Source organism: Hetaerina americana, unplaced genomic scaffold, assembly GCF_022747635.1.
Source record: "Hetaerina americana unplaced genomic scaffold, ioHetAmer1.1.p SCAF_12, whole genome shotgun sequence".
Classification (NCBI taxonomy): Eukaryota; Metazoa; Arthropoda; class Insecta; order Odonata; family Calopterygidae; genus Hetaerina; species Hetaerina americana.
This window is the reverse complement of record NW_027286292.1, coordinates 16340811-16366050: the sequence shown is the minus strand read 5'-3', so window position 1 is coordinate 16366050 and position 25240 is coordinate 16340811. Positions and strand designations below refer to the sequence as shown.

The 25240-nt window shown below is 35.6% G+C and overlaps 1 protein-coding gene across 1 annotated transcript; it reads right to left on the bottom strand.

The window, feature by feature from the left end:
• Positions 1-1011: 1011 nt before the first annotated feature.
• peng (Pumilio and CPL domain-containing protein penguin) lies at positions 1012-25240 on the bottom strand. Its single transcript, XM_071583001.1, has 12 exons — positions 25097-25240; positions 24249-24478; positions 21919-22124; positions 18903-19133; positions 13811-14019; positions 12028-12202; positions 10498-10620; positions 10087-10241; positions 8237-8382; positions 7980-8150; positions 4567-4657; positions 1012-1585 (listed from the first exon to the last, which is right to left on the bottom strand). Exons 2-12 carry the CDS (start codon positions 24469-24471, stop codon positions 1453-1455), a joined length of 1863 nt encoding a protein of 620 aa, XP_071439102.1. The 5' UTR covers positions 24472-24478; positions 25097-25240; the 3' UTR covers positions 1012-1452.

Genomic DNA, 25240 nt, shown 5'->3' with positions numbered 1-25240 from the left:
ACACCCATAAAACTGCTTCATTCACCTTTTTCTTCCCGCTCACTCTTGTATTATCGATAGGAATAACCTTAATCACTCTAGTTTGCAGGTTTCTCTCCCAGTCTCCATTCCCAATAGAAACTTGAAGGGCTACAAGTGGAATACGGTGACGCCGGAGGTGGTAGGCTGGTGTAACGATCTTTTACTAAATTATTGGGAAAAGGGCTGTCCACTGCTTTCAGGAGTGGTTCTCCTATCCTTTAATTCTGACATGATTCTTAAGTCATCTCTTCAACCACATTACGTTATTTTTCTGAATTTACCCGTACATTTACGTAGTGTACATGTATTTTATGGATAATTTAAGTCTCTAAATACATCTGCAGGGACAACACCCTGCAACCTACCAGGCAGATCATGACAGAGTCATGCACAATGCACGAGCCTCACTGCAAAAACATTTAATATGCTATGTGGTAGTCAATACTTATCAAAAACAAGTAAATGTGGAACGCCATCGTGAAGTATCTATGACTGGAAGTCACCATATTTCCTTTTCTATTACTTTTATACCAATTGATGAGTAACATCAATGAAAATTGTTTTTGTCAGGTCTGTTGATGTTTGCTTGTTCAATGCTTTGATGTCTGCTAATTTAAGGGTTATATCGTCTAAAATTATGGCATTCTCTATAAATTGATTAATTTATCTATCGGGGAGGTTATGTAAAATTTAAAAATACTAAAGGCAGATTGGAGCTTACCGAAAGGCAAAATAGTAGAACTCATTCCCACAAAATTGATGACATATGAATTAAGAAGACACACTGAAACATCTTTTTTCACAGCTTATTCATAGACCCAATGCCCCTGACAAAGAATTAATTCTCCGTAACAAATTCCTCAAAAATCAGTGCTTTAATATTACAAAATATTATTTGCTTTTGGAGCTCAATTTCTAATAAATTTATCTGTATTATATTTATACCTAATATGAAATTAGTTACTGGATAGTTTTACAATTTTTATTAAAACCTAAAAAATACAAGGTAGTCGTACTTAAAAGGGAGGCAAACGACAGCTGAGGTTATTTGTGCCATTAGGGATGTGCTCTGAGGAAAGAGCCATTACGTCAGCCACCGAACCATCACGCTTCCCCATCACTTAACAGGGAGACGACCAACAGCTGAGGTTATTTGCACCATTAGAGATGTATCGAAAAGGATGAAGGGCGGAGAGAATCTTGGCATCGGCATTAGTCTACTCTTGATGAAAGGTGCCAAGGGGTCCTCAGTTTCACGTCCCATCCGACGGAGGGCATACTCCAAAGTATCCTCCACAAAGCACCTCAAGTAGAGATCTGGATACAAATAAAAAAAATATCTGCTGCCTCTGGGATTTGAACCCGGGCCCTCTGAGGAGAGAGCCATTACGTTAGCCACCGAACCATCAGGCTTCCCCTAAAAAATAGTTTTCACTCCTTCAGTTTTTTCTTCAACACTTCACTTCCAGCAGATTTCAGCTTTGCTATTTTCATTGAAATGATCTTCTCATTCAACCTTTCTTGCAGCATATTTTTAATCTTTGGAATCATTATTTCAAACAGTCTGAAAGGTAAGGTGAATAAAATTAGAAATATAATTCAAACACATAATTCAATGAGCGAGTTCACTGAACATGTCTACAGGAAAAATATAGAAATATATAAATTTTGAAATGAAATTTCACCACGGTAAGAGGGATTGCTCCAATTTATAAATGGAATATGAATATTTTAACTTGCCAAAATAATATGTAAAAACAGCTTTTTGAAATAGTCTCAGAATTGAATTTTCATTTTTTAGCTATATATGGACAATTTAAAATTGGCCCTGAGTTGCTGCCAAACCCACTCGGAGAAACAATTCCATCTGCAAGCACCTTTGTGACACAGGAAGTACTGATCTTTTGATTTAGGGTTATAGCCATAGACCCACTACTCATCTCCAATTATCACCTTTTTAGAAAATCTGGGTCACAGTTTGCAGCTTGGAGCAAGTCCCATGCATCTGCAGCACAAAATTGTTGATGTTGAGGATATAAAAGAGAATGCGACAAGGCACTGATGAACACTCCCAAAAAGGACTTCGCTGATTGCTTTGAAAAGTGGAAGAGACCCTGGGATATATGTGTCAGGTCCCAAGAGACCTACTTTGAAGGCCTAAAACTACTAAGGCCTCATTATTCCAGGTAGGCTTATTTTCTCAGAATTTTGTATGGCTGGATCCATTCTGGAAGACCTCCTACATGATATCAAGATATGAGCTACAGTATAAATGGAAATGTAAATCTTATGCCTATTTATATGGGCAATATGAATGCAAATAAATGGAAATTTTTCTACATTCCTGTAATCAGATTGAAATGTAACTTTGTTTTACCCTTTTCTTTCAGATTACATATAGTTGATTCTATTGACTTGACGAAAAGATATTTAAGATTTAACAATATATTTACAATGCAGTTGTATATTTTTAAGTGACAACTGATTGCATGTGAAGCCGGTTTCTATGAAATTAGTCATTTAAGGTTTTAATATGACCCAATAAATTTAACATTGATTACTTTTACTAACGATTGAGAAATTTATGACGAAAAGGCCAAGGACCACATTAAAATGAGAAGAGAAACATGTATACCTACTAATAATAGTATTTTTCAATATACTGATAAACATACACCAACTACCTAATATACATACATATTTATTAGTTATACAAGTTTTCACAGTGGCAGGTTCTAATTTCTGCACATTTACTTTGTACGTAGAAAACTTAGCATCAATGTAGATTTATCCATAGAAAGTATTTTAGTATGAGCACACCTAATCACAAGGTGCAAAATATCACCTTGAAAATCTGTATCACAAGGCCATTTTTACGAGGGTCATCCGGAAAGCAGTACCCGTTCGTGCCGCATGAAGTGCTGACGACGCGAGTAGCCGCTGGACGAGGTCAGATAGCTTCAGTGGCTTGTCTGCCTTCTCTGAGCCAAGTTGCGTGACGCTAGCATTGCCTGTGTTGTTTCTGTGATTGTTTACAATGTTTAAAAAAATTGAGAACGCCGCCAGTTGTGAAGTGAGGGCAGTGATTAAATTCCTCAATGCAAGAAACGTTCGCCCATGTGATATTCATCGCCAATTAAAGGAGGTGTATGGAGACAATGTAATGGACGAGTCGTCTGTTCGGCGGTGGTGTCGCAACTTCAACATGGGGAGGGGGAACACACACGACGATGAGCGTTCGGGGAGACCGTCTGTCATTACAGACCAACTGGTGAGCTCAGTTGACGAATTCGTGAGGAACGATCGGCGCGTCACAATTGATGACATCTGTGAGCATTTTCCCAATGTTTCTCGAACAATTGTTCATGAAATTGTTAAACACCATCTGCATTATGCAAAAATTTGTGCAAGATGGGTCCCTCGCGTATCTCAATGAGCTGGCGGCGAAGGACTATGCAGCAGGAATACAGAAACTTGTCACACGTTATGACAAATGCCTTAATTTGCTTGGAGATTATGTTGAGAAGTAGTTTAAAGTATCCTCTTTCAAATAAAATTTTTTATGTTTGTTAATATTTACTTTTGTGTCTTTATTTCACGAACGGGTACTACTTTCCGGATGACCCTCGTACAAATTATGTCGATGACCGAAATTTACACTTTCCTTTGGTGATTTGGCCAATTTGGTCTGGTTCCACACAGGAATCTACATGATCAGCAGGACATGTCTACCCACGAGTAAATAGGTACTGATGGGCTGTGTGTGACTACCACTCCACCCAACATAACTAATACATTTTTTTCTAACTCCTATAAATCTCATTAATATTATATCAGACAACACTATGAAGTGTTGTTTTGATCAAATGCAAGACAATTGGTATTAGCATTGAAAAGCAATACCAGATTCTACTAATTTCAAAATATGGATTTTTGTGGCATCATCTCACAGCAAAACCATATACTTCTTTTGAGTCCGGAAAAGCAACTTCACACAAATTAATTAATTTGAAAAATATCAGCATCCATAGCAAAAGATTTTATGCACTTTTCCACAGACTAATTTAAGATACACTGTGTTTCCTCAACTTACAGCTTCACAAGGCAAGAAATTGTGAACTGTTCGTCTCAATAAATACAGCTACATCTTCTCAATTAGCATTAATCTTATGTTACAAATTCTTTAATCTTGACACACTCCAGAGTTTCCCTGCACATTGTCCATACATTTTACTTTGGAAATTACTCAAGTTTCATCTTATATGAACATTAACCAGCCACAGCACTTGCACAAAATATGCAATCAGCAGCAAAATATAATATTTGTATTTTAAGGAATGAATACACTTCTATCAGTGGTCCCAAAAATATGAATATATAAATAATATCCGGAGTTCAAAAATGCTAGCATTTGTAATGAAACCAGAAATATCAATTTAAGATTAGGAAGAATAGACAATGTAAGCTATCGCACCACTTATAAAGGTGAAAAACACAGCCATAATGAATAAATAAAACACGCAAGAGTAATAATAACAAACTTACGTCACCAAAATAAAGCATCCTCGATTGCTTGATAGGATCCTTAACAATGAATTGTTATCAAGGCAAGACAAAAATATTTCACTGAAGAGCACTGAAAAAGAATACAATTGAATAATTAATAGAAATTGAAATGAGCTACATTTACTCCCACAGAACAGTAAATAAAAGGAAAACTTGAATTAACTGGCCATAATCCTAGACAATTCTGAGCAATGCTTGATTTTACACTTTTTTCATTAAGAAAAATCTACACACAAATCAACACCTCAAATTTATGCTCCTGAAGCCTTCAATTTTAGTAGAACCTTACCACTTCATGGAGATTAGCCAATTTTTGCTGTATTCATCGATAGGGTCCATAACTCTCAAAAAATTTTTATTCTAAAATTACACACATTGTGCTTAATGGAAATAATTTTAGGCTAATCAACTGGTAATTTTGGAGAACAAGGTGTGATCAAAAAAAGACAGGACTGACTTTATAACTTGTTTATTTCGACAGATACAGCTTAATCGAACTTGTCGCCCTCAAATTACATGCCTTGGCTGATGACACACCTTTGCCAATGTTTCTTCCAACTCTCAAACCCTGCCTGGTAAGCCGCCTTAGGGATCCTCTTCAGGTCCGCCGTACAATTAGTTTTAATGTCCGCAATAGAGTCCAATCGGTGCCCTTTCACGGTTGATTTTAACTTTGGAAACAAAAATAAGTCTGATGGAGCCATGTCTGAAGAGTAAGGTGGCTGCGGGATCACGGATGTTCCGGTTCCGGCAAAAACACTGTCATGATCAGTGCTGTGCGAGCCGGCATGTTATCGTGGTGGAAACGCCATGCATTATATCTCCACATGTCCAGCCTTTTTCGGCTCACTGCAACCCTCAGCCTCTTCAAAGCCTTCCAGTAGAAATCTTTGTTGACAAATTGACCTTGAGGGACTTATGCGTATAAATCAGCCCTTGCCAATCGAAGTCCAGCATGACCTTCACATTGGACCGTAACATGTGAGCTTTTTTTGGTCACGGAGAATGAGGACCTTTCCACTGAAAAGACTGGGCCTTTGTCTAACATCACAACCGTAAGCCCAGGTTTCTTCACCGTTTACAATGGTTTTAAGAAACTCTGGGTCGGCATCAGCCTAATCCAGGAGTTCCTGACCAATGTCCACACATTTTTGTCTCTGTACATCAGTCAGCACCTGCAGGACGAATTTCGATGCGACGCACGTCATGCCAAAAATGTCAGTTAAAATTGACTGACAAGATCCAAAACTAATGTTCACTTCCTTGGCTATCTCCCAAACAGTTAAACTGCGATTTGCCCGCACCAAATCGCACACATGCTGTTCCTCTAGCTCCTGCATTGCGGCCATTGCAAGCGGCGAGGAACAGGTTAAGACACGTACGGCTGCTGCCGCGTAATGACTCAATGTAAACAAATGCAACACCTCATGTTCTAGTCGTCAGAAGAGTCGCTAGATGACGTACTGTATCTCGTTTTGATCCGTTGAATGGTTTGTGCAGAATTAAATCAGTCCGGTCTTTTTTTGATCACAACTTGTAAGTTTTCTTTCTTTTCATTTTCAAAAAGGACCATTGGAATAGTTATATATTGTCTTGGCAATCGGAGATGCACAAAATATTTCTTTCTCAGGCTGTTTATTTAACTAGTTAAAATAACAACCAAGTGGATTTCAATCCAGATCTACTTTGCATTGTTACAAAGTTAATGTTACTTAAAAAGGCTTAACTAAATAAAAGCATTGAGAACTAAACCAAAGTTAGAATTTCTCCGGAAGTACAAACAAATAGAGGAAACCTTCCGAAGTGAGAGCATTCACCTCAACCTTTTCATTCTTAGGCCATCTCCATTTTTATGTATTGAACTGAATAACGGTTGTATTCTCCAATTTAATCAATTGGATATTTCATTTCTGAAACATTAAATTCATTTCCATAACCAAAAGGTTTTTCAATAACCATTTAGATACTTAAAAACCATTTTCCTTTAAGTTAGACAGGGTGGATTACAGGATTTTCTTTGGTCTTGTACCTTATCTACAAGAGCATCTAAACTAAACATGTTCTTCTCTTAAACTGTCTACGACTCAACCAATGTACCATCATGGACAGTCAATGCCATGTTCTTGAGTGCCCTGAATGCACCCGTCAATTCTCTCCTCAAGCTTGTAACAAATTCAACGTCTTATGTTTTTGATACTAATACTTGAACAGTGTTTCTAAACTACAGTTAACGTACATTTTGTAGTGTCACTAGCTGTTTATCATTAATCTATAACCATTCACTGACATAAATCAGAAAATTGTACCCAAATTGTTTTTAAATAACAATAATCCAACCCAAGCTTCTCAAAAAAAAGATAAATTCACTACCTTTAAATGAACCTACACCACTTACCTACACATACATGTACATAGAAACAGAGTAATAGAACTTTATATACAATTTACACTTCCAATTAGGAAACCTCAAAGTTTTGAGATTTGATCCGCAGATCACTTTAATTATTAAATTTGAAGTTTAAAAATGTAATTCCTATATTCCAATATCACCCACAGCCATTGCTTTTTGGCATACTTTTAATTCGGCCAACATTGACCAATGAATATTTAATTATTAAATACAAATTAATAATATTTCATTGTCAGCTGTGAAAACAAAATAAATGTCAATTTTTTAAGGGGTCATCAAAGCATGGAAAATTTAACAACCAGTTGACTTTGAGTAACTGCAATTGGCGGTAAATAGTAATTATACTTAAAATGCTATATGTAATTTCTCATTTGACTCCCTTTTCCACCATCTATTTCACTAAATGGAAGAAAAACATAAAACCAATAGTGACCGAATAAAATATAAATTAAAGTGCTTCCATATTTTTCTCTAGGATTTAAGTAGATCACAACAATGCCATTTCATCTTGATTTGTTGGCCAAAAGATAGATTAAAGTTGTAAGATAATATTCCTTTAGATATAGTTTGAGAATGAAATTATAAATACAGCCAGGTGGCTACTCCAACCGTTTACAATAAATAAATACAAATTTTATTTACATCGTTTGCACTCTCTTGATTCTTCACTAAAGGCTGATACCATTATACTGATAATACCATGAAATCATTCCAAAATGATTGTATCAATTCATATATCAGATGAAAACACAAATTGTAAATGTTCACTGTACACATCACTCCTAACTTAATGGCATGTGCTCTGTTTGCCATATTCCACAAGCTTGGATTCAAGAGAGTGGGATATCAATAAAATGCTATCACTCTCTGGCACACTTAGCCGTTTGCCTATGCTACTGCTAGATCATTGCAACTTCTGTGTTACGGTATGTAATACATCATATCCAAGGCCTTTACACTGAGGGCTTATATGACAACTTACCTTCATCACTATTTTGCTCATGTCTCACTTTATCATAGAGGATCAATTTCTTCAGAATTAAGTGCAGCCCTGGGTCTTCTAAAATAGCAACAGCCTCTTCCTTTTCTTTTATTTCTCTTTCCTTACAAACATGAAGTGCCAGGAATTTAAAGGCATCCTTCAATTTTGGCCCTTCAAAAATTGTTGAAATAAAAAGTGAATTACTTTAAAACCAACTTAATTCGAAATATATATATAAAAATCTTTATTCAATTTACCTTTTCCTGCTTTAAGTATAGCCAAAGCCACCATTCCCAATGAATTGTCACTAAACCATTGAGATATGTCTTTAGCAATAGACTCTAAAAATGGTTCCAGTACTGCATTAAGGAGTTCAGCTCTTCTAACATCAGCTGCCTTTTTGCTATTTGGAAAAAAATGAACAATATCCAATTACCACAGTTTAGAATTCCCATGGGAAAATAACAACCAAAAATATATAACTGACATTAATTCAATACTAGTACAAGAAGAACAGATTATACTACACTAACACAAACAACCCCCTTGTATACATGCATAAAAATAACATTAGTTTAAAATTTAGCATAATAACAATTAAGTAATTTCTACATAAAAATGAATGTTTAAAAATATTTCATGAACAGTTTATAAATATCTCAGCAACAGCCCCTCACAAGAAACTTTGGATGGAAGAAGTTTACTTCTACCCTAAAACATCTTGCAATAATCTTCAAATTCTCTCTGACCAGCAGAGCAGCTTGATCTGCTGAGCACACAAGTCCTCATACTGAAAACAGGAAAAGTTTCCAATTCCAAAATATATGTCCATTTCATTTGTCCCATTCTACTCTACACACACATCTCAAAACCCTCCAATTACCGCTACCATCTTGTTTCAATGACCATGTTTCTGTACCATATAAAACCAAGCCCCATTTCAAAGTTCTCACTAATCTTTCCTTAACATCCGAAATAAGTATCACATTATTTGTCAACTACATAATGGAGAAAGGATCACTGAGTACATTCAGGAATGGTGGACAAGATTTTTAAAAAACAAGACTTGTGGAATTGAACCAGCTGCCTGGAGAGTTGTTTGAGCCCTATCCATCAAATATTAGTAGTTTTAAGAACAGGTGTAAGACAGCCAGAGGGCATACGACCAGGTGATAAATTCTGCACAGGTCATATGCAAAATTGGTGGGTATGTGATGTGGACGGCGCAAGAATTTGGCTTATGATAGTGGTTAATGTTAGATGATCAGTAATTTCGGACAAGATGTGATGCTGGTTGGCATGAATCAATCCAGGATGTGAGTTGGACAGAGTGTAATTTAGGTTGGGAAATGATGTTGGGCAGTGCAGCATTTACTATGGGCTTTCATGTTGGACAGTACGTGACTTTGGACGTGGTGGGCCACATGTAATATTACTTTGTAATTTCCTTTATTACCCATGTAGTGAATAACTAATCGTAGCACTTTTCCACTTGATATTTAGAGGAAAAGTGCTACGATTAGTTATTCATTATGTTCGACTTCCCCTACATCACGCATGAAGCTACTCAATTTGACCCAAGTAGTGGTTTAGTTTTATTTTTTTTCAATTATCACTTCTGTCATTGTAATGGGCAAAATCAATCGCAATTTTAGGGATTAGTGTACCACACACACGTTGGGAGAAATTTGAAGAAGGGAGGACAGGTAGATGTAGGAGCTTCTGAGAGGCAATGGATGCTAAAAAGAGGTAATAGAGGCAAAAATGAAGGGAAAGGGAGGTAGAGGGAGGAAATCAATCGCTATTGCACTTAGAATTAAGAGAGGTAGAAGCTAAATGCAGAGCTAAAAAATAAGTAATCATGAATGTAAAAGAGAGTTTAACATTTCTTGAGTCATATTAGCTAGAGATGTAGAGTACAGTAGTGTGTTGTCCCAGGGTCCATCAAAATACACCCTAACCTGGTAAACTACTGCTAATAAAAACATTGTAGTTTTATAAATATGGAATATAGGGAATAAAAATTATTGATGCTTCATGCACAAACAAGACCATTTTTTTTTCATATACTATGTGAAATGTACACAAGCTGTTTTAAATAAATTACCTGTAGGTATTGTTATCTCCCGATTTTAGTATCTCCACGACATCAGGGTGAAAATATGATGGATCTCTTGGTGCAACCAAGTACAAAATCACACGTCTTCCATATTTATCCTTGGCAATGTTTAAAACATCATCCAGTAATTCTGATATTAATGCCTGTATGTAATATAAAGTCAGGTATAGTTTTAAAAATGAAATTATAAAATATAATATTTTAAATGTAGCAGGACATATTAACTTTTTTGGTCAAATAAGGAATTACCTTCTTTACGTGCATATCATTAAGGAAATAGAAAACAGAAAAACACCAACACCATTTAGTTCACAGAACTTGTAAGTCAGGCTTGTGAAAATATATATTGGCCTTTAGAGCATGCAGTTAGTCAATTGATCCAATAAACAAAAGTTTTACCTTTTTCACTAAGACAGTGTCATCAACAGAATCAAATATACTAAGTAGAACAAGATAACCATGTTCACAAACAGCAATTTTTGACACAAATCCTTTAAGACTTTTAATCACTGCTTTTCTATCCTGAAAACAAATGATTAACTCTGATTAAAATTCTTCAAGTCAAAATGACTAAGATCTAATAACCAGAAATTTAAGGAGAAAATATTGATCTACATTTACAAACAGAGTCATTAAATCTTACACTTTCTTTCAGTTTTGCTTAAGGGAGGTTTCATGCAAATATTTTTCAAACCATATGGAAAAATTTTATGGCTACTATTCCCTTCAAGTATTCATTAGAATCAGATGAATACTTTAATTAATTACCAAATTATGTGACTTTCAATAGTGTTAATCACATGAAAAACTTCACAAGGGCTTTAAGCCTGACATTCACAAGGCACACTAAGGCCAAATTGAAAATGTTTTTACGTGGGAAATGCTATCAAATTTTGGCTGTATGAAGGAAATCTGGTAATAACACACGAAAGTCAATCATGAAAAGTAATCAAGAACAAAAGTCCACTGCACAGATAAGATACACATTGTCAAAAGGATTCTAAACGTGTAAGCACAATTAGTGGGATTGGGTTAATGAATCACCTCTTGCCTAAGGAGGGTATTTTAGTCAGATGACGCAGTAGGAAATGACCTTTGCATTAAAAGCACCCGCAATGCATTTTTTATGCACAAACCAAACGTTTTTGCACTTTTCATAGGTTCTTCCAACTCGCCAACCTCATTTCCTATTGTGAACTGAAAAATCCTAATGTCACTTGATTTATTTTTACAGTTGAATATTTTCAATAAATTCATAAGCTATAGTAATAGCATCATAGAATTTTACTTTTATCATTTGTTTCATTTTGGCAGTCAACAAAACAATGCTAACACGATATTAACAGTCTTTGCGTTTGATGAGCATTACTCTCAGAATTCAGAAAAATTACAGTGCTTTCAAAATTACGGTCCTTGTAATTTTTACATCAATTTGATTGAATATTCTGCATTTGCAAACTGTTTTCTAATGCTACAGGATCTTATGTACTATTCTATATATTTTAAGCCATCTCCTTGAATCAATAAAATCACATTTGTGTAAGTATTAATTATGGCAATTCCTTCATATCAAAATTGGTAGTAAGGTCAAGTTTCAGACAATTTTCCAAGCAATAACAAGCAGAATTGATTATTATTCTTAACCTATAACATAATAGAGTCCAAACTCATCCCAACAGTTCTTCACTTCGATTAACTACCTTACTTAAACTGGTGCTAGAACTTGCCTCATCTAGTTCAGCATGTTCAAGCAGTTAAATGCTACTTTATTTTCAGAGAAATTAATTAACTGGTATGTTTTTTTCTGCTAGCTTCACAATATTTTATTATATTTGGATATCATTAACATCAATTAACATGGGTATCAGTACCAAGACTGACAGGTAAATGGACTCATATCATTATATGGTTGCATTAAAAGCATCTTACCTTTGGTGTGCCATGCCACAGGCACATCATACCAACTTTAGCTCCCTCCTTGGTTCGAGTCAGAAGAGGAAGAAAACTGTTTATTGCTGATATTATTTCAGACCTATCTGACTCACTACAGAGTAATATATATTCTGCCAGCACTGTATTCACTAGTTGAGACTCAACCAATTCCCTGTAATGAAGAATGCAAGATCATTAGACTAAAATAAACATTCATTTAAACTAAGAATAAGATAGTCCTGATATTAAGATAATACAGAAGCAAGTAAATATAAAAACTATTAATATAACGTTGTTCAAGGGATTCATTTAGACAAAAAAGTGAAATGTGTAACAATCCAAATAAGCTAATCATATTAGTCATTAATTTAGTCACATAAACAACAATGCGGTGGAAAGTCACAAGGATTATTATCAGTATTCTACCATTTTAAGTTGGTTTCGGAAGGAAACAGAACAATAATAAATACCTTTGCATCTGCAAAAAAATTAATACCTTAAACTGAACCATATTTCCATGCCGTACAAAACCATACCACATATTTAAGTTTTACTATGTCTTTTCTAAACCTCCTAACTCAAGATTCCTGTCATCAACTCCCTCCTCCTAGTGAAAGTTTTGTTTGCCTAATGTAATCTTTACTCCTGTGTTACTACTTCACTGATAAATCATGGTCCAAAACACTGCAACAATAGATGATGGTCATAAATGACAATAGATAAATTAAGGCACCTTCTCTAGTTTTTCTCTCTGACTTTAATAATTTAACTAACTTTCCTGTTTCTCAACAACCTCATAACCTTCATTTTGTTCGCATTGGTTCTCTTTTCGTACCTAGGGCACTGACTTTTTTGCTCTCAGCAATGCTTGCAACCCTTTGGCTGACTGGCGAACTATAGCTTGATTTCCTTACCTCCAGTTCCAGTTCTTAGTCTCTTTTACCCTTTCCCCAAATATAAATCGAAAATCACAGGTGATAATAGTGGACACCTCTGCCCTAACATTGGCCTTCCAAAGTTTATTTAAATACATGCACCATGGACTTGTTCAAGGTCAACTACCTTAGTCATTTAAAGGTTTATTGAGGTAGTTCATCATTTTACTGGAATGTGTAAAAAACAATTGATTTACAAGGTATAACAGAGTAAATTTTAGTAATGAAGTAGCAATAGAAGTATTTACTCAAGGCATTATATTTTTCATAATATTGACAAAATGAACGATTTTATCATATATTATCACCTAATATTAACCAACAGAATGAACAGCAGTCATTACATCATAAAATTATCTACCCTCAAGTTATACTACCAACATAATGATTGACATGCCAAATATGGGTGACTAATTTTACTGGTTGGTCGGTTCAATATTCTAGGCCCCTTCGAAAACATGCTAACAAGAGCCCATTCTACTTTTTCATGGTGAAATGAATGCAAGGGTAAAATCTTTTCCCCAATGCAAAGGAAATGGTCAATTAGAGATTTTCTAATCGAATTTTTAAGCTAAAATGCATATAGGACGGATGTCACTCGTTAGTGAACTTTTAGTGTCATGTTATCTGAAGAGTTCCAAGAACAAATCTTTCTTCACTGTTCTTGAATAGTTCTCAACATAGATTTAGATATCATTCAAGGATAATTCCACAAAACAAAACATTTAATTACGAAGGAAAAGAGAGCTTTCAGTTAATTTTCACCACACTTCATCCATATATTAAATGATGTTTAAAGAATTTTACTTTGGAAATATTATTAAAAAATTAAATAATGGTCTTACTTGTTGATAGCCTTTAGTAAGTTGCTCTTAGTAGTGTTCAAAATTGCATCCTTCATGTCACTAGATGATTGTAAAGCCAGCTTTAAACTTTTCACATCATCATTTTTTATTACACGATAAATATCACAGTAAAACTCCTGACGCATATGACACTTCTGAATGCTATTTGCATAAGTGGCGTATATCATAGAAATTATTGGAGAGGACACCTAAAAAAAATATAATCAAGGTAAATAACAGCAGTTGTATAGTCAAAAAAACAAAAATAATTTTAAATAATGGTGAACATGAATTCACTTCTTAAATTCATGGCCACTTAGCAATGAATGTCATGGAACCACCAATGCAGAAATTGAATTAAATAATAAAGACATCAAAGTTTCCCTTACATTTAGAGAGCAGAATTTTAGGTTTGAACCATTTTGCAATGAATGATATTATTGCTTTTGTATAGAAAGCACTAGGGAGGCAAAGCTTCTAACTTTGTCAGCTATTGACAAACTTGCAAAGCCAAAGTGACAGCAGTGGCACAGAAGACAGAAAACGACAGAATTATAATTAGAACTTGGAATGTTAGGACAATGATTAGACAACATGAAGCAAGAGATAGAGAGTGAAAATATAGATTTTTTAGGGATGTGTGAGATGAGATAGAAGTATTAGTAGTAGGGGATTTGACCGAGAGATGAGGTCATTTGCACCATCAGGGATGTATGGGAAAGGAAGAAGATTGGGTGGAAACCTGGAGTCTGCATTAGCCTACTCTTATTGAAAGGCAACAAGGGGTCCCCAATTTAACGTCCTATTCGACAGACAGCAGAATGGCTCAAAGCACTCTCTACAAAGCACCTTAGTAGGGATCCAGATACCACTGAAATAGATCTACTGCCTCCATGATTCAAACCCGGGCCCTCAGGGTGGGAAGACAGTGCTAACCACTGCACAATCCAGATCCCAGTGAGATAGAAGGAAAGCAGAGATTACTGGAGTGAATGTATGGAGTAATATACAGTGGAGGGGAAGAGTCAGCAGCGGTTAGCAATGTTATTGAATAAAAAGTTAAGAAGCATAGTAAAAATAGATCAACCAACTGAGAGAATATTCTTGGTTGAAGTAAAAGCAGACCTAACGTATTCAGTCATTGCTTAGGTATACATGTAATCAAGCAATCATTGGGAGGAAGAAGTTGATAGGGTACGTCGACAGTTGGGGGACATAATCGTGGCCTTTCCTCAGGGGAACTATTTGATAGTGATCAGGGATTTGAATACAATGATAGGTGAAAGAGGATATGATAGGAAGGTTGGGACTAGTTTAGGAACAAGGAATGACCACAGGGAGAAAGTAATAGTTTAGCAGGAGACAGGGGTTAATCATCACCAACACCTGGTTCAGACACCACAAAAGGCATAGGTATACATTGAAAATTCCAGGTGACTCAGCAAGCCATCAGACAATGTTATGGTTAGGCACAGATTTAGGAACAGCATGACCAAATTGTAGTTTCCCATGAAAGGGTGCGGACTCGGATCACAATTTAGTAATTAAAACAATCCATAGAACATCAACCATAGAATTTTCACTAAAATCTAATGGGATTAAGCACTAACCAAGAAATTGTGTGGCAAAATCGAACTACATCAGCTGCAAAATCTACAATTATTTTGGTGATAACAACCAATTATTAGAATAAATATATTTTGATGGCAGATGATAAAACTAAGTAACCATAACCATGGCAACCATACGTTGAGCCGTTACAGTTGAAAATTACAGAAAAAAATATGCACCTTTTTTCTGAAATTAAGCTCTCATTTATTTAAATTAAAATTTGATAACTTTGTTATATTAATATTGAGAGTAGATTAAATACTGAAATAATTCATTTAAGAATCTATTACCATTGTATTTTTTCGAAAATAGGTCCTCCTGTATTTCTTAACTTAATTTTGGAGCAAATCAGCGATAATTTTATTTAAATGTTTGAATAGGATCTTCTTGCACATTAGGGCTCCAATAGAGCATATAGAGTCACTAGAAGTTGTTGGCGATAAACAATTTAGAGAGGAAAAATGTTCAATGTGGTTAAATGTGTCGAAACCCTGGATAATCTGAATGTTACCTAATCCAGACAACCCAATAAAGTCCAGATTTGCCAGAGTTTACAGTATTTATTGAAAAGGAATAATATATTTTTCCTAAGACTGACTAAATAAAATATTGTTTGGCCACAGATCTCGCCAAATAGCTAAGGAATGAACAGAAACATTTTCAAGCCCAAAATTGCTTACCCTTAGGATATTCAATTGACATTATCATTGTAACTTGCCATTCATCAACCCTGGTTTGCATGTTTCACTGGTCAAAATATTTATAATTCCAGGTCCCTTCAAAAAGGTGGAAACAAAAGTAAACTGAAATAAAATCTATGAAGCCCATTCTTATCCTGTCTTTTAACACTAAATATATGTGCGTATTGCATATAATTCCTTCCAATAAGCAACTATTACCTCCTTATTTGTTATACGGCTTATGTCCCAATATTCCAAAGGAGCATATACTAGCAAGGTAGAAAATGTCTTGTCATGGCATGTACCAATTTATAGCATTTTACACACCACTTATTAATGAATGGGGAAAAAGTGAATGAAAAACTAATGGTAAGCTCCTACTGATAGTATTCAATGTATAGATGGCATGAAAAGATAACCATAATCCATCTGGTCTATCTAATATGGGTTGAATGTAATCTCTGAATGTATTTAGCATTTCAAATGGCCATTTGTAATCATTCAACAATGTTCTATTTAGAAACACAGACTTTTTCTTATATTTTCACTTTGGAAACACTAATAAAATGTTTTAACCAGTTATATTATAGAATGAAAAATACAACATAATATATACCTTATATTAAACAAAAGATCAATTACTAACAAAATTCATGATAGCAGTTTTTGATAAAACATGAAAAATAATATGAGCACTACAGCTCCTACTAGCATTGTATGTCAAAACTAATGAATAAGGATTGCATTGCGTAACATCCACATGGCCCCTGCATCATGCATGACTATTGAAAGAATCATGCATACAGGAACAAGGATTAGATGCTTCTACTGTCACCAACATCATCCCTGCACCACTGTGACAGCATCAAATTAGTCTGGCCACTTTCATTGAAAACCAATGGATCCTACTGTCATGTGGCAATTTGGAAAGTACTATTATTCTGTTGTTACCACTGAGTCACACCATTCTGTGCTCCAAATTATGCACCCATATTTTGAGGACTCTGAACACAGCACTTTCTTTATAGATGTGCTTGGAGGGCATCATCCAGAGATGAGTACTTCAAATTTGTTTGTAGTTCATCCTCGCTGCATATGCCCTCTGAAAAGTTGATTCTTTCAAGGAGGAAGTCCCTCAAGAAAGAGAATCCAAATAATGAGAAACGGGTATCACTTTGCTTAATGTTAAGTCTTTTCTCCATAATGCCAAATTTTTAATTTAAAATGTTACTCATTTTGGCAATATACTTCATCAGTCACTATTACTTTACACCGAGTTTGCTTTTCAGGGGGGATGTAGAAGTCCAGTGGGTACAGTACTGGGTTAATGTCTGGAGGGCCCACGTTGGATTCTGGGCAATACCTCTGGGCACCCTCAGTTCACCCAAGCTGTGCAATTATTCAAGGGCCAGATGCTCCAGGGAAAACACAGGGTCAAGAGCATGGTTCCCCTACTTTGATGTATGAATTTCACATGCCTATGGGTTTAGCAGTTCTACCTTAACTTCCTCAACCAACCTTTGGGTTAGTTACAGTATATTTTTTACTTCAAACCAATTTAAGGGAGAAATTTGCAGCAGACATATTACCATTACATGAATAATTCTCATTATTATATTTCAAGGTAATGCAATGAACTTCCACTACTTACTGAAGAACTTTTCAACCACATAACATTGCTTCAGAGGAAAACAATGTCACAGAGGGGTGCGTAACAAGGAAAAGCTTACTGTCTTACTAATCACAAATGCAGATGAAGTGAGTAGCTTCAGCCACTTGTCGCTGGTGTACCAACTTGTACAGGAAACTTTACACTATATCTTTATACTTTACACTTGTATATCATCGGCTTGGAAGGAAGGTAAGGATTTTACGCTACATAACTGCTTTAAGAAGCCAGGGTTTTATGTTGATTCTGATGAAGTAATTCCAGTTGATGTTATAAGCATGCAATGTTGTCATAGACAAAGACTTCAGCAGATAATGCAGAATATAAAAATGAAATTTCTCCTTTTCCCACAATTTGAACATTCTCATATTTTACACTATTTTCTTGGGTCCCCAGAAAGTGCAAATGAAGGAATTTACTGTAATCTCAATCATGACCAAATCCTTAATCATCATTTCCTCATCTAACCCTAGGAAAAGTTATGAGAATGGTTCCAATTTGAAAGAAATTAGTGATTAAGCAATAAAAATACACAATATTAGAAAATAAAACCAATCAGTGAACAGAATTTCAAGAAACGAAGTTACAAATTGGACTGAAGTGACCATCTGAAAATAGGGACTCATTTGGTAATAGCTTTAAAAATTATGGAATTGCTCTCAAATTTTTTTTAAATGCTATCATTTTTAAGGGAGTGCTATTACAATAAATCATTTCTCTTCAGGGGAGAAATCAAATTTCCCAGATTATGACAGGAAACATTAAAAATGTGTGTCATTCAGTGTTTAGCCTAAAACTGAGTAGTTAATGTTCTACGAGTCAGCAATCACTTCCTAAACCCCATTTAATGAGGCCCACATTTCACCCTCTTCCAACCTCAGTGCCTTTAAACCAAGTTTGCGTTTTCCACATTGCAGTTCCCTCTAACACACTTTTGGGTTGGCTGCGAGTCAAAGAAAGCTCATTCAGCTACAATGTGTTAAAATGATGCATGAAATGCTACATAAATGATACATGCAATGGATTTCTTGTGACCTATGACGTTAAAAGAAGCATTTTTCAGACAGCAATCACAACTGTGTTCATTACTGTATAGTATATTTACGTAAATGGAAAATCTAAATATACTCACTCTGTGACTCATTAGCTTGACAACATTTCCCATATAAGAAGTTATCACTGTATTTTTGACTTCCTTGGACCCTCTCTTCAGCAATTGTTTCACGCAGAAACACCCATATTTGGACTGTGACATTTCCACCAATTGTCCCTTCAGCTCCATTGATATATCATCGCGTACTTCTTTCTGGCCAGTCTTAAGGAGCCATTGCACCACACGGCCAACATCATGAGAAAAAACAGCCTAAAAGAAACAAATTCTCATTAAAACCAAATTTTAGTATTAACATTTTAATGCATGCACGAATCTATATCCTATAGATCCATGAATGCCTATTCAGGCCTATAAAACCAATATTTTTATTCTTCAACAGTTTCAACAAAATTTTAAAATACAGGAAATATGGAAGAATTCCACAAATCACAAATTCATCAGTTAAAGTAACATAAATATAGGGGTTTGATGGAAGAAGGGATTGCCAGAGTCTCAATCTCACCCGAATAAAGCCAAATTATTATTGCTATTATTATTATAAACTAAACATGCTCCATTTTAAAATCTTGGAAATAAGCTGTTTCTAAGGTATATTTTTGGATGGATCCAGACGGTAATTTCCAACATTTCTTAGCCTTGCATATCAAGATAAAACCTGACATCCCACATTACAATTAACTGCTTCAATTCCACATAAATTGTGTCTCCATTAATTCCATCCAACATCCCCAAATCCTGGTACGCCTACCTCACTTCCCCACTATCCTCCTCCTTTATCACATTCTTCTTCATTCCACCACCAATCAAAATGGTCTACATCCATCCTTCCTGACTTCTTCGGATTTCTTCCTACAACACTCATCTACCCCACAATTCCTTGTTTTGATTTCCTATCTTTCCATTTTATCTTCCCCATAATTATCCACACCTAAATCTCAAAAGCCTGTCATATTGCTTCTTCCAAGTTTCCGAACCATACAAAACCATTCTCCACAGCAAAGTTTTAACTGGTCTTATCTTAATTTTACTACTATCAAATCCCTCCTCCGTGGGAAACCTTATCACCTAATGGAATTATTCTTATATTCTTACTACTGTGATCATCTTGGTCTGAGATTGCCAATAAAGGTAAACTGCTCCACCTACTCTCGATGGACAGCCAAAACCATTTGGTGCCATAAGGAAATTGTGCTTATTAAAATCGCACAAAAAAGGCTTGACTGAATAGTATATTTGACTATGACAAAAGCAATCCTTAAAGCAGACAAGCAGAAAAGGGCACAGAATATAGAAGCAACCGTTGTTAAAAGGAAATTGTTGATGAAAGAAGACTTTAAGGAAATTTGGCTTGTTAGTACACTGCATATACTTTCTAGTAGTGAGATGAGGACAATGGTTTGCTGCTACCAGTGGCCCTTCACAAGGGACAGGGTTGTGGAAATTAGTGACACCAAGTCTGGCATATCATTAGGCATAGGTTTTGCCCAAAGCAAAGAGGAAAAAACTGGTGAAAATTACCTTTAGAATGACGTAACTATTGTCAGGGAATTGTACAAGTGGCACAGGTGCTTAAATGGCTAGTAACCTTGTATACCCTTATCTTGTAATAATCATAAAAGTCAAAAAGCCTCTTTTGACTTAATACATGATGGGTGGTACAAGTTGTATATGACAACCATTAAGAGAGAGAGAGACAAGGCTATGTTATACAGACTCTTGATACATGGATTATGAGAGGTGCACTTGAAAAGGAACAAGGGTTGGCCAAAGAAATAAGGGATGATGAATGGACAAAAACATAGAATGAAAGAAAGATGAATGGACGTTCTTAGGGAGTATAAAAATGCTCAAGGGTTTCAATGCTACTGAAATTGATGGTAAAGGTTTGCTATTATCAAAAATTGATGATAGTACACATGGAATACAAAGTGTCCCATTTATCCCATTATTAGGTCTTTCCTTAAACCCATTTTGACACTTTGACAAATATCTCTTCAACTGAAAATATGCACTGAGAGAAAAAAATGTACATCTCATGGGTCCCCTTTAAAGTACTCCCCTTGGATCTCACACCCTTATCCCACCATCTCTTCCACTTTTCAAAACAATTGACTTAACTCTTTTTACGAATGGTCATCAGCTGCCTCATCGCATTCTCTTTTATCTCATCAACCGATTAAGGGGATGACTGAGATTTTATTTCAGGGTCATAGTCACAGGCACAGGATTCATCTCCAGTTATGACCTTTTTTAGATAGCCTAGGTCATCGTTTGCTGCTAGGAGCCATTCCCCTGCAACTGGTGCATGAAATTCTCAATGCTGGCACAATGAAAGACAACGAGATGAGGGGGCTAACGTACTGGCTTCCCACCCTGAGGGCGCGGGTTCAAATCCCGGCGGTGTTGAATATTTTTCAGAGGTATCTCGATCCCTACTTGAGGTGCTTTGTGGAGGGCACTTTGAGTGAGTACGGCGTCCGTCGGATGGGACGTTAAGCTGCGGACCCCTTGGCGCCTTTCGTAAAGAGTAGGCTAATGCCGACGCCGGGTTTCTCTCCACCCTTCATCCTTTCCTGTCCATCCCCTATGGCGCAAATGACCTTAGCTGTCGGTCGCCTCCCCTAAAAACTACTACTACTACTACGAGATGAGGTAGCTGATGACTATTCTGAAAAAGGACTTAGCCGATTTTGTAGAAGTGAAAGAGATGCTGGGATAAGTATGTGAGGTTCCAAATGGAGCACTTCAAAGGGGACTAAGGCTTCATTTTTTTAGGTGGCTATTTTTCTCAAAATAATGCATGGCTGTATAGTTTCTGGACAGACCTCTTAGTTCCCAATTGACATTTGACTTTCTATGCACCTGAGAGAAATGATTTATATTTGAAGGTAGCATTTTGCCATCCTAACAAATCCAAAGTAAGTTCATGTTTAAGCTAGGATAAAGGCAAGTATTTGATACTCAAAACCAAAAATACATAACAGAAGTGAAAAAACACTGAATAATGTTAAGCAAGACCTGAGAAACAATTTACCTTAGCATAGTTTCCCTTCAGCAAGCTATGCAATTCCTTTATAAGTTCATTTCTCTTCTCTTTTAAGCAGGTTTTTCTTCTAAGCTCCTCCCAAAGCTCTTTTGATCTCACGCCAAGTTCAAACAAGGATTTCTTCTTTTTCCTTTCCACCTTCAAAACCTTCTTCTTTTCCTTAAACTTCATCCAATCAGGTTTCTTTCCAATACCTATAATGAACATGTCTTAAATTAACTGCACATTTAAAGAAACAAAATATGCTGCAAGTGATGGAAGACAATTTTATGCCACCCCTGTATAGGACTGGACCTATATGACACAATATTGACCACTCAGACTGTAAGTTTTAATTAACATAACACAAATCAATTCTGTCAGAGTCATGGAAAGCAATATCACCTATAATTGATGATGGAGAGTGTGTCTGAAATGCTAAAAACGCTGGGCTGGGAACCTCTACAAACTAGAAGGAAAATAAGCAGACTTTGTGGAATGTTCCGAATTCTGTAGGGGGGAGAAAGCTTGGGCAGATCTTAGGAAAGAGGCGGGGAACCCAAATTTTATAGGGAGAAATGACCACAAATTCAAAGTAAAATGCCAGGCACAAAGAACGAATTTAAAAAAATTCTCTTTTCTAAATAAAAAAATTGTTGATTGGAACACCTTACCTGCAAAAATATTCAAGCCCTTTCATAACAGAGTGCATACTTTTAACAAAAGATGTAAGGAATATATGTAATAATTTGATTGATGTGTGGTGTAAAATTGTATGCAACAGCTTAATTTTTTTTTATTTATATTTTTTTGTCTTGCTGATTGATGTTAATGAGATGGGGATTTTCTTGCTTTGTGAAAGAGATTTGCGTTTTGAAGTTCCCTTTAAGTGCACTTTTGTTTAATGACTGATTTTACCTTTGTGATTACTTGGGGCTTGCGTGCCACCTGACACTGTCTATCAGCACAAGTGGATTTTTAATAATAATAGGCAATTAATCTGATGATCATTGTTTGGATTATTATCAACACAAAATTAAGGCAAAAAATATAATTTTTCTTGAGCAAAGACACACCTGACCCTTTTCAGGCCTGACTTACAAGGGAAGGGATAGGAGAATGTTGACAATGCATGCACAGTGGTCACCCCTCACACTTTCTCTACCCTGTAACTGTAACTTTGGGGCTTTCAATGGATGCATTGACACATTTACAAAACATCATGAGATAGTTGAAAGATATTGGTGGAGGCCAGTGGGGACAAAAAAGTTTCAGAAACATGGAAAACCTCCAACTTTCCCAGCATAATTAAAGATTACACCCCGAATGATAAATTAATACACATAATGAATTCATTTTAAATCAAATTTCCTAAAAAGCACATCAAGGATGTGACGTGGGCAAGGAGAGGTTGACATATATGCTGTTTTCCAGGCAACTGCCAAGAGTGAAAGCTTATTATTATTTTTAAAATGATAAAAGTAAAGTATTTTTCTTTTCAATAAATATTGTATTTGCCAAGCCGTTATTCACATGTCTATGATGTGCATGGGACTTATAGGAAATGAGTTGATTACTGCATACATGGGCGAGGTCAATAAATTTAATATTTAGCTAGATCATAAGCTTAACTATTTTTTATGAACAATTTAGCAAAAAATAAAAGTAATACACACATGGCAAAAGCTGAAAAGTATTGATTTATAAGGTATCAGTAGCTCATGCATTAAGTATACACATTACTTTTGTTTCATAATATTGATGAAATGAAAGGTTTTGCCACATACCATGAGCATAAAGGGACTCATATAAAACATTTTTTACAGATGCAGAGCATGCTGGTGAAAATGTTGAGAATTGAATGGAAAAACATCATCTTAGACTGGGTAATCAAAACGTGTTGTTTTTTTCAGTGAATTTTACATTGAACCCCTTCTTTTGAAATGAAAAGTAAATGCAGAAAATAGTGGTGTAATACTGAACCATAAGATGACTAGATCAATTTAAATTTAATATTTACACTTTCTAAAGGAATAAATATGCCTAATATATTTTCAAGTTCCTTCGACAAAATAAAACATCAGTTTAAATGGAAGATTTGAAGGAAAATTACTTATTTTTAAGAATAACATAGGCACTTTCCTTGGTCCACAATCCAGCATATGAAAAAATAAGCAAAAATACTACTTAAGTTTCATCAAGTGACAATTGATGCCAGCGTCAAAAACTACAATATTGTACTTTGCAATTGAATACTGAACCAATGAGTGCCTAAGTTTCTAAAAATATTCCACAATAAATAAATTACACTCAAACAATAACAGGAGAAAATGTATTACTCTGCTTATTTCCAGTTTTTTCAAATGATTTCCTTCTGGTTTCATACTGCTGCGGCGCTAAATTGTCCTCGTGGTCAGCTGAAACACCCGAATCATCCGGATCTTCAAGTTTTGGCTCTTTAAAAGATGTAACAGTCGGCTTGCTAGTTTCGCTAATAATTTTCTTCTTTTTTTGAGATGCCGATACTTCTATCGATTCGCTGTCTCCTTTCCGTTTGCCCATTTCGAAACTGTAAAACACAATCAGACAATCATACTATAATAGAGGAAATAAAGCAATCACAATTTCTTCGCGGGATGTCCTTAAAAAATCCGAGAGGTTATGAAGGGTGAATGAAATTTTTTTAAACTACTCTGAAAATTAAGGTTCTTAATTCACCCAGCGATGTTTATATGACATGTCATCAAGCTTTCATCTGAAGCTTTTGGGTATGATGCTATTCACAGCCTCGATAGTGCATGGATGTGCTTACAGAGTTAACACATCGTATGCCAGAAAATCATTCCAAAATCAATTCCCAATTTACCAACGTAACGTAAAACACCCGAAGAATGTACTGACAACACCCCAATTGATCTTGACAAATCAATACCACACTTCATCAAAGCAACTTCCCATCATGGACACGAGGAGCACCAAGCAAATGAATTAGGAAAACATTAATGCACATGGGAAAAAATGGCCTGAGACTACTTGCTCGAGTATGAATCCGTCCTAACTTCAACATGACGTAGACCTGCTTTTCATAAAAATTTTGTATTCGAGGTAAATATATGAATACCTCCGAATACACGTGGTATGAAAACCTTATTACAGAACGGGATAAACGTATTTCTCATGTAATTACCTTCAAATTCTTCAGAGTAGAAAACTATGACAGTCACAGCAGTTGAAAGTGCCCTGCGTTACTAAATGATAATAGACATATTACCTAACACCAGATTAGGTTGGCACTAACAATTAGACACCGTTTAAGCCCCAGACGCCACAG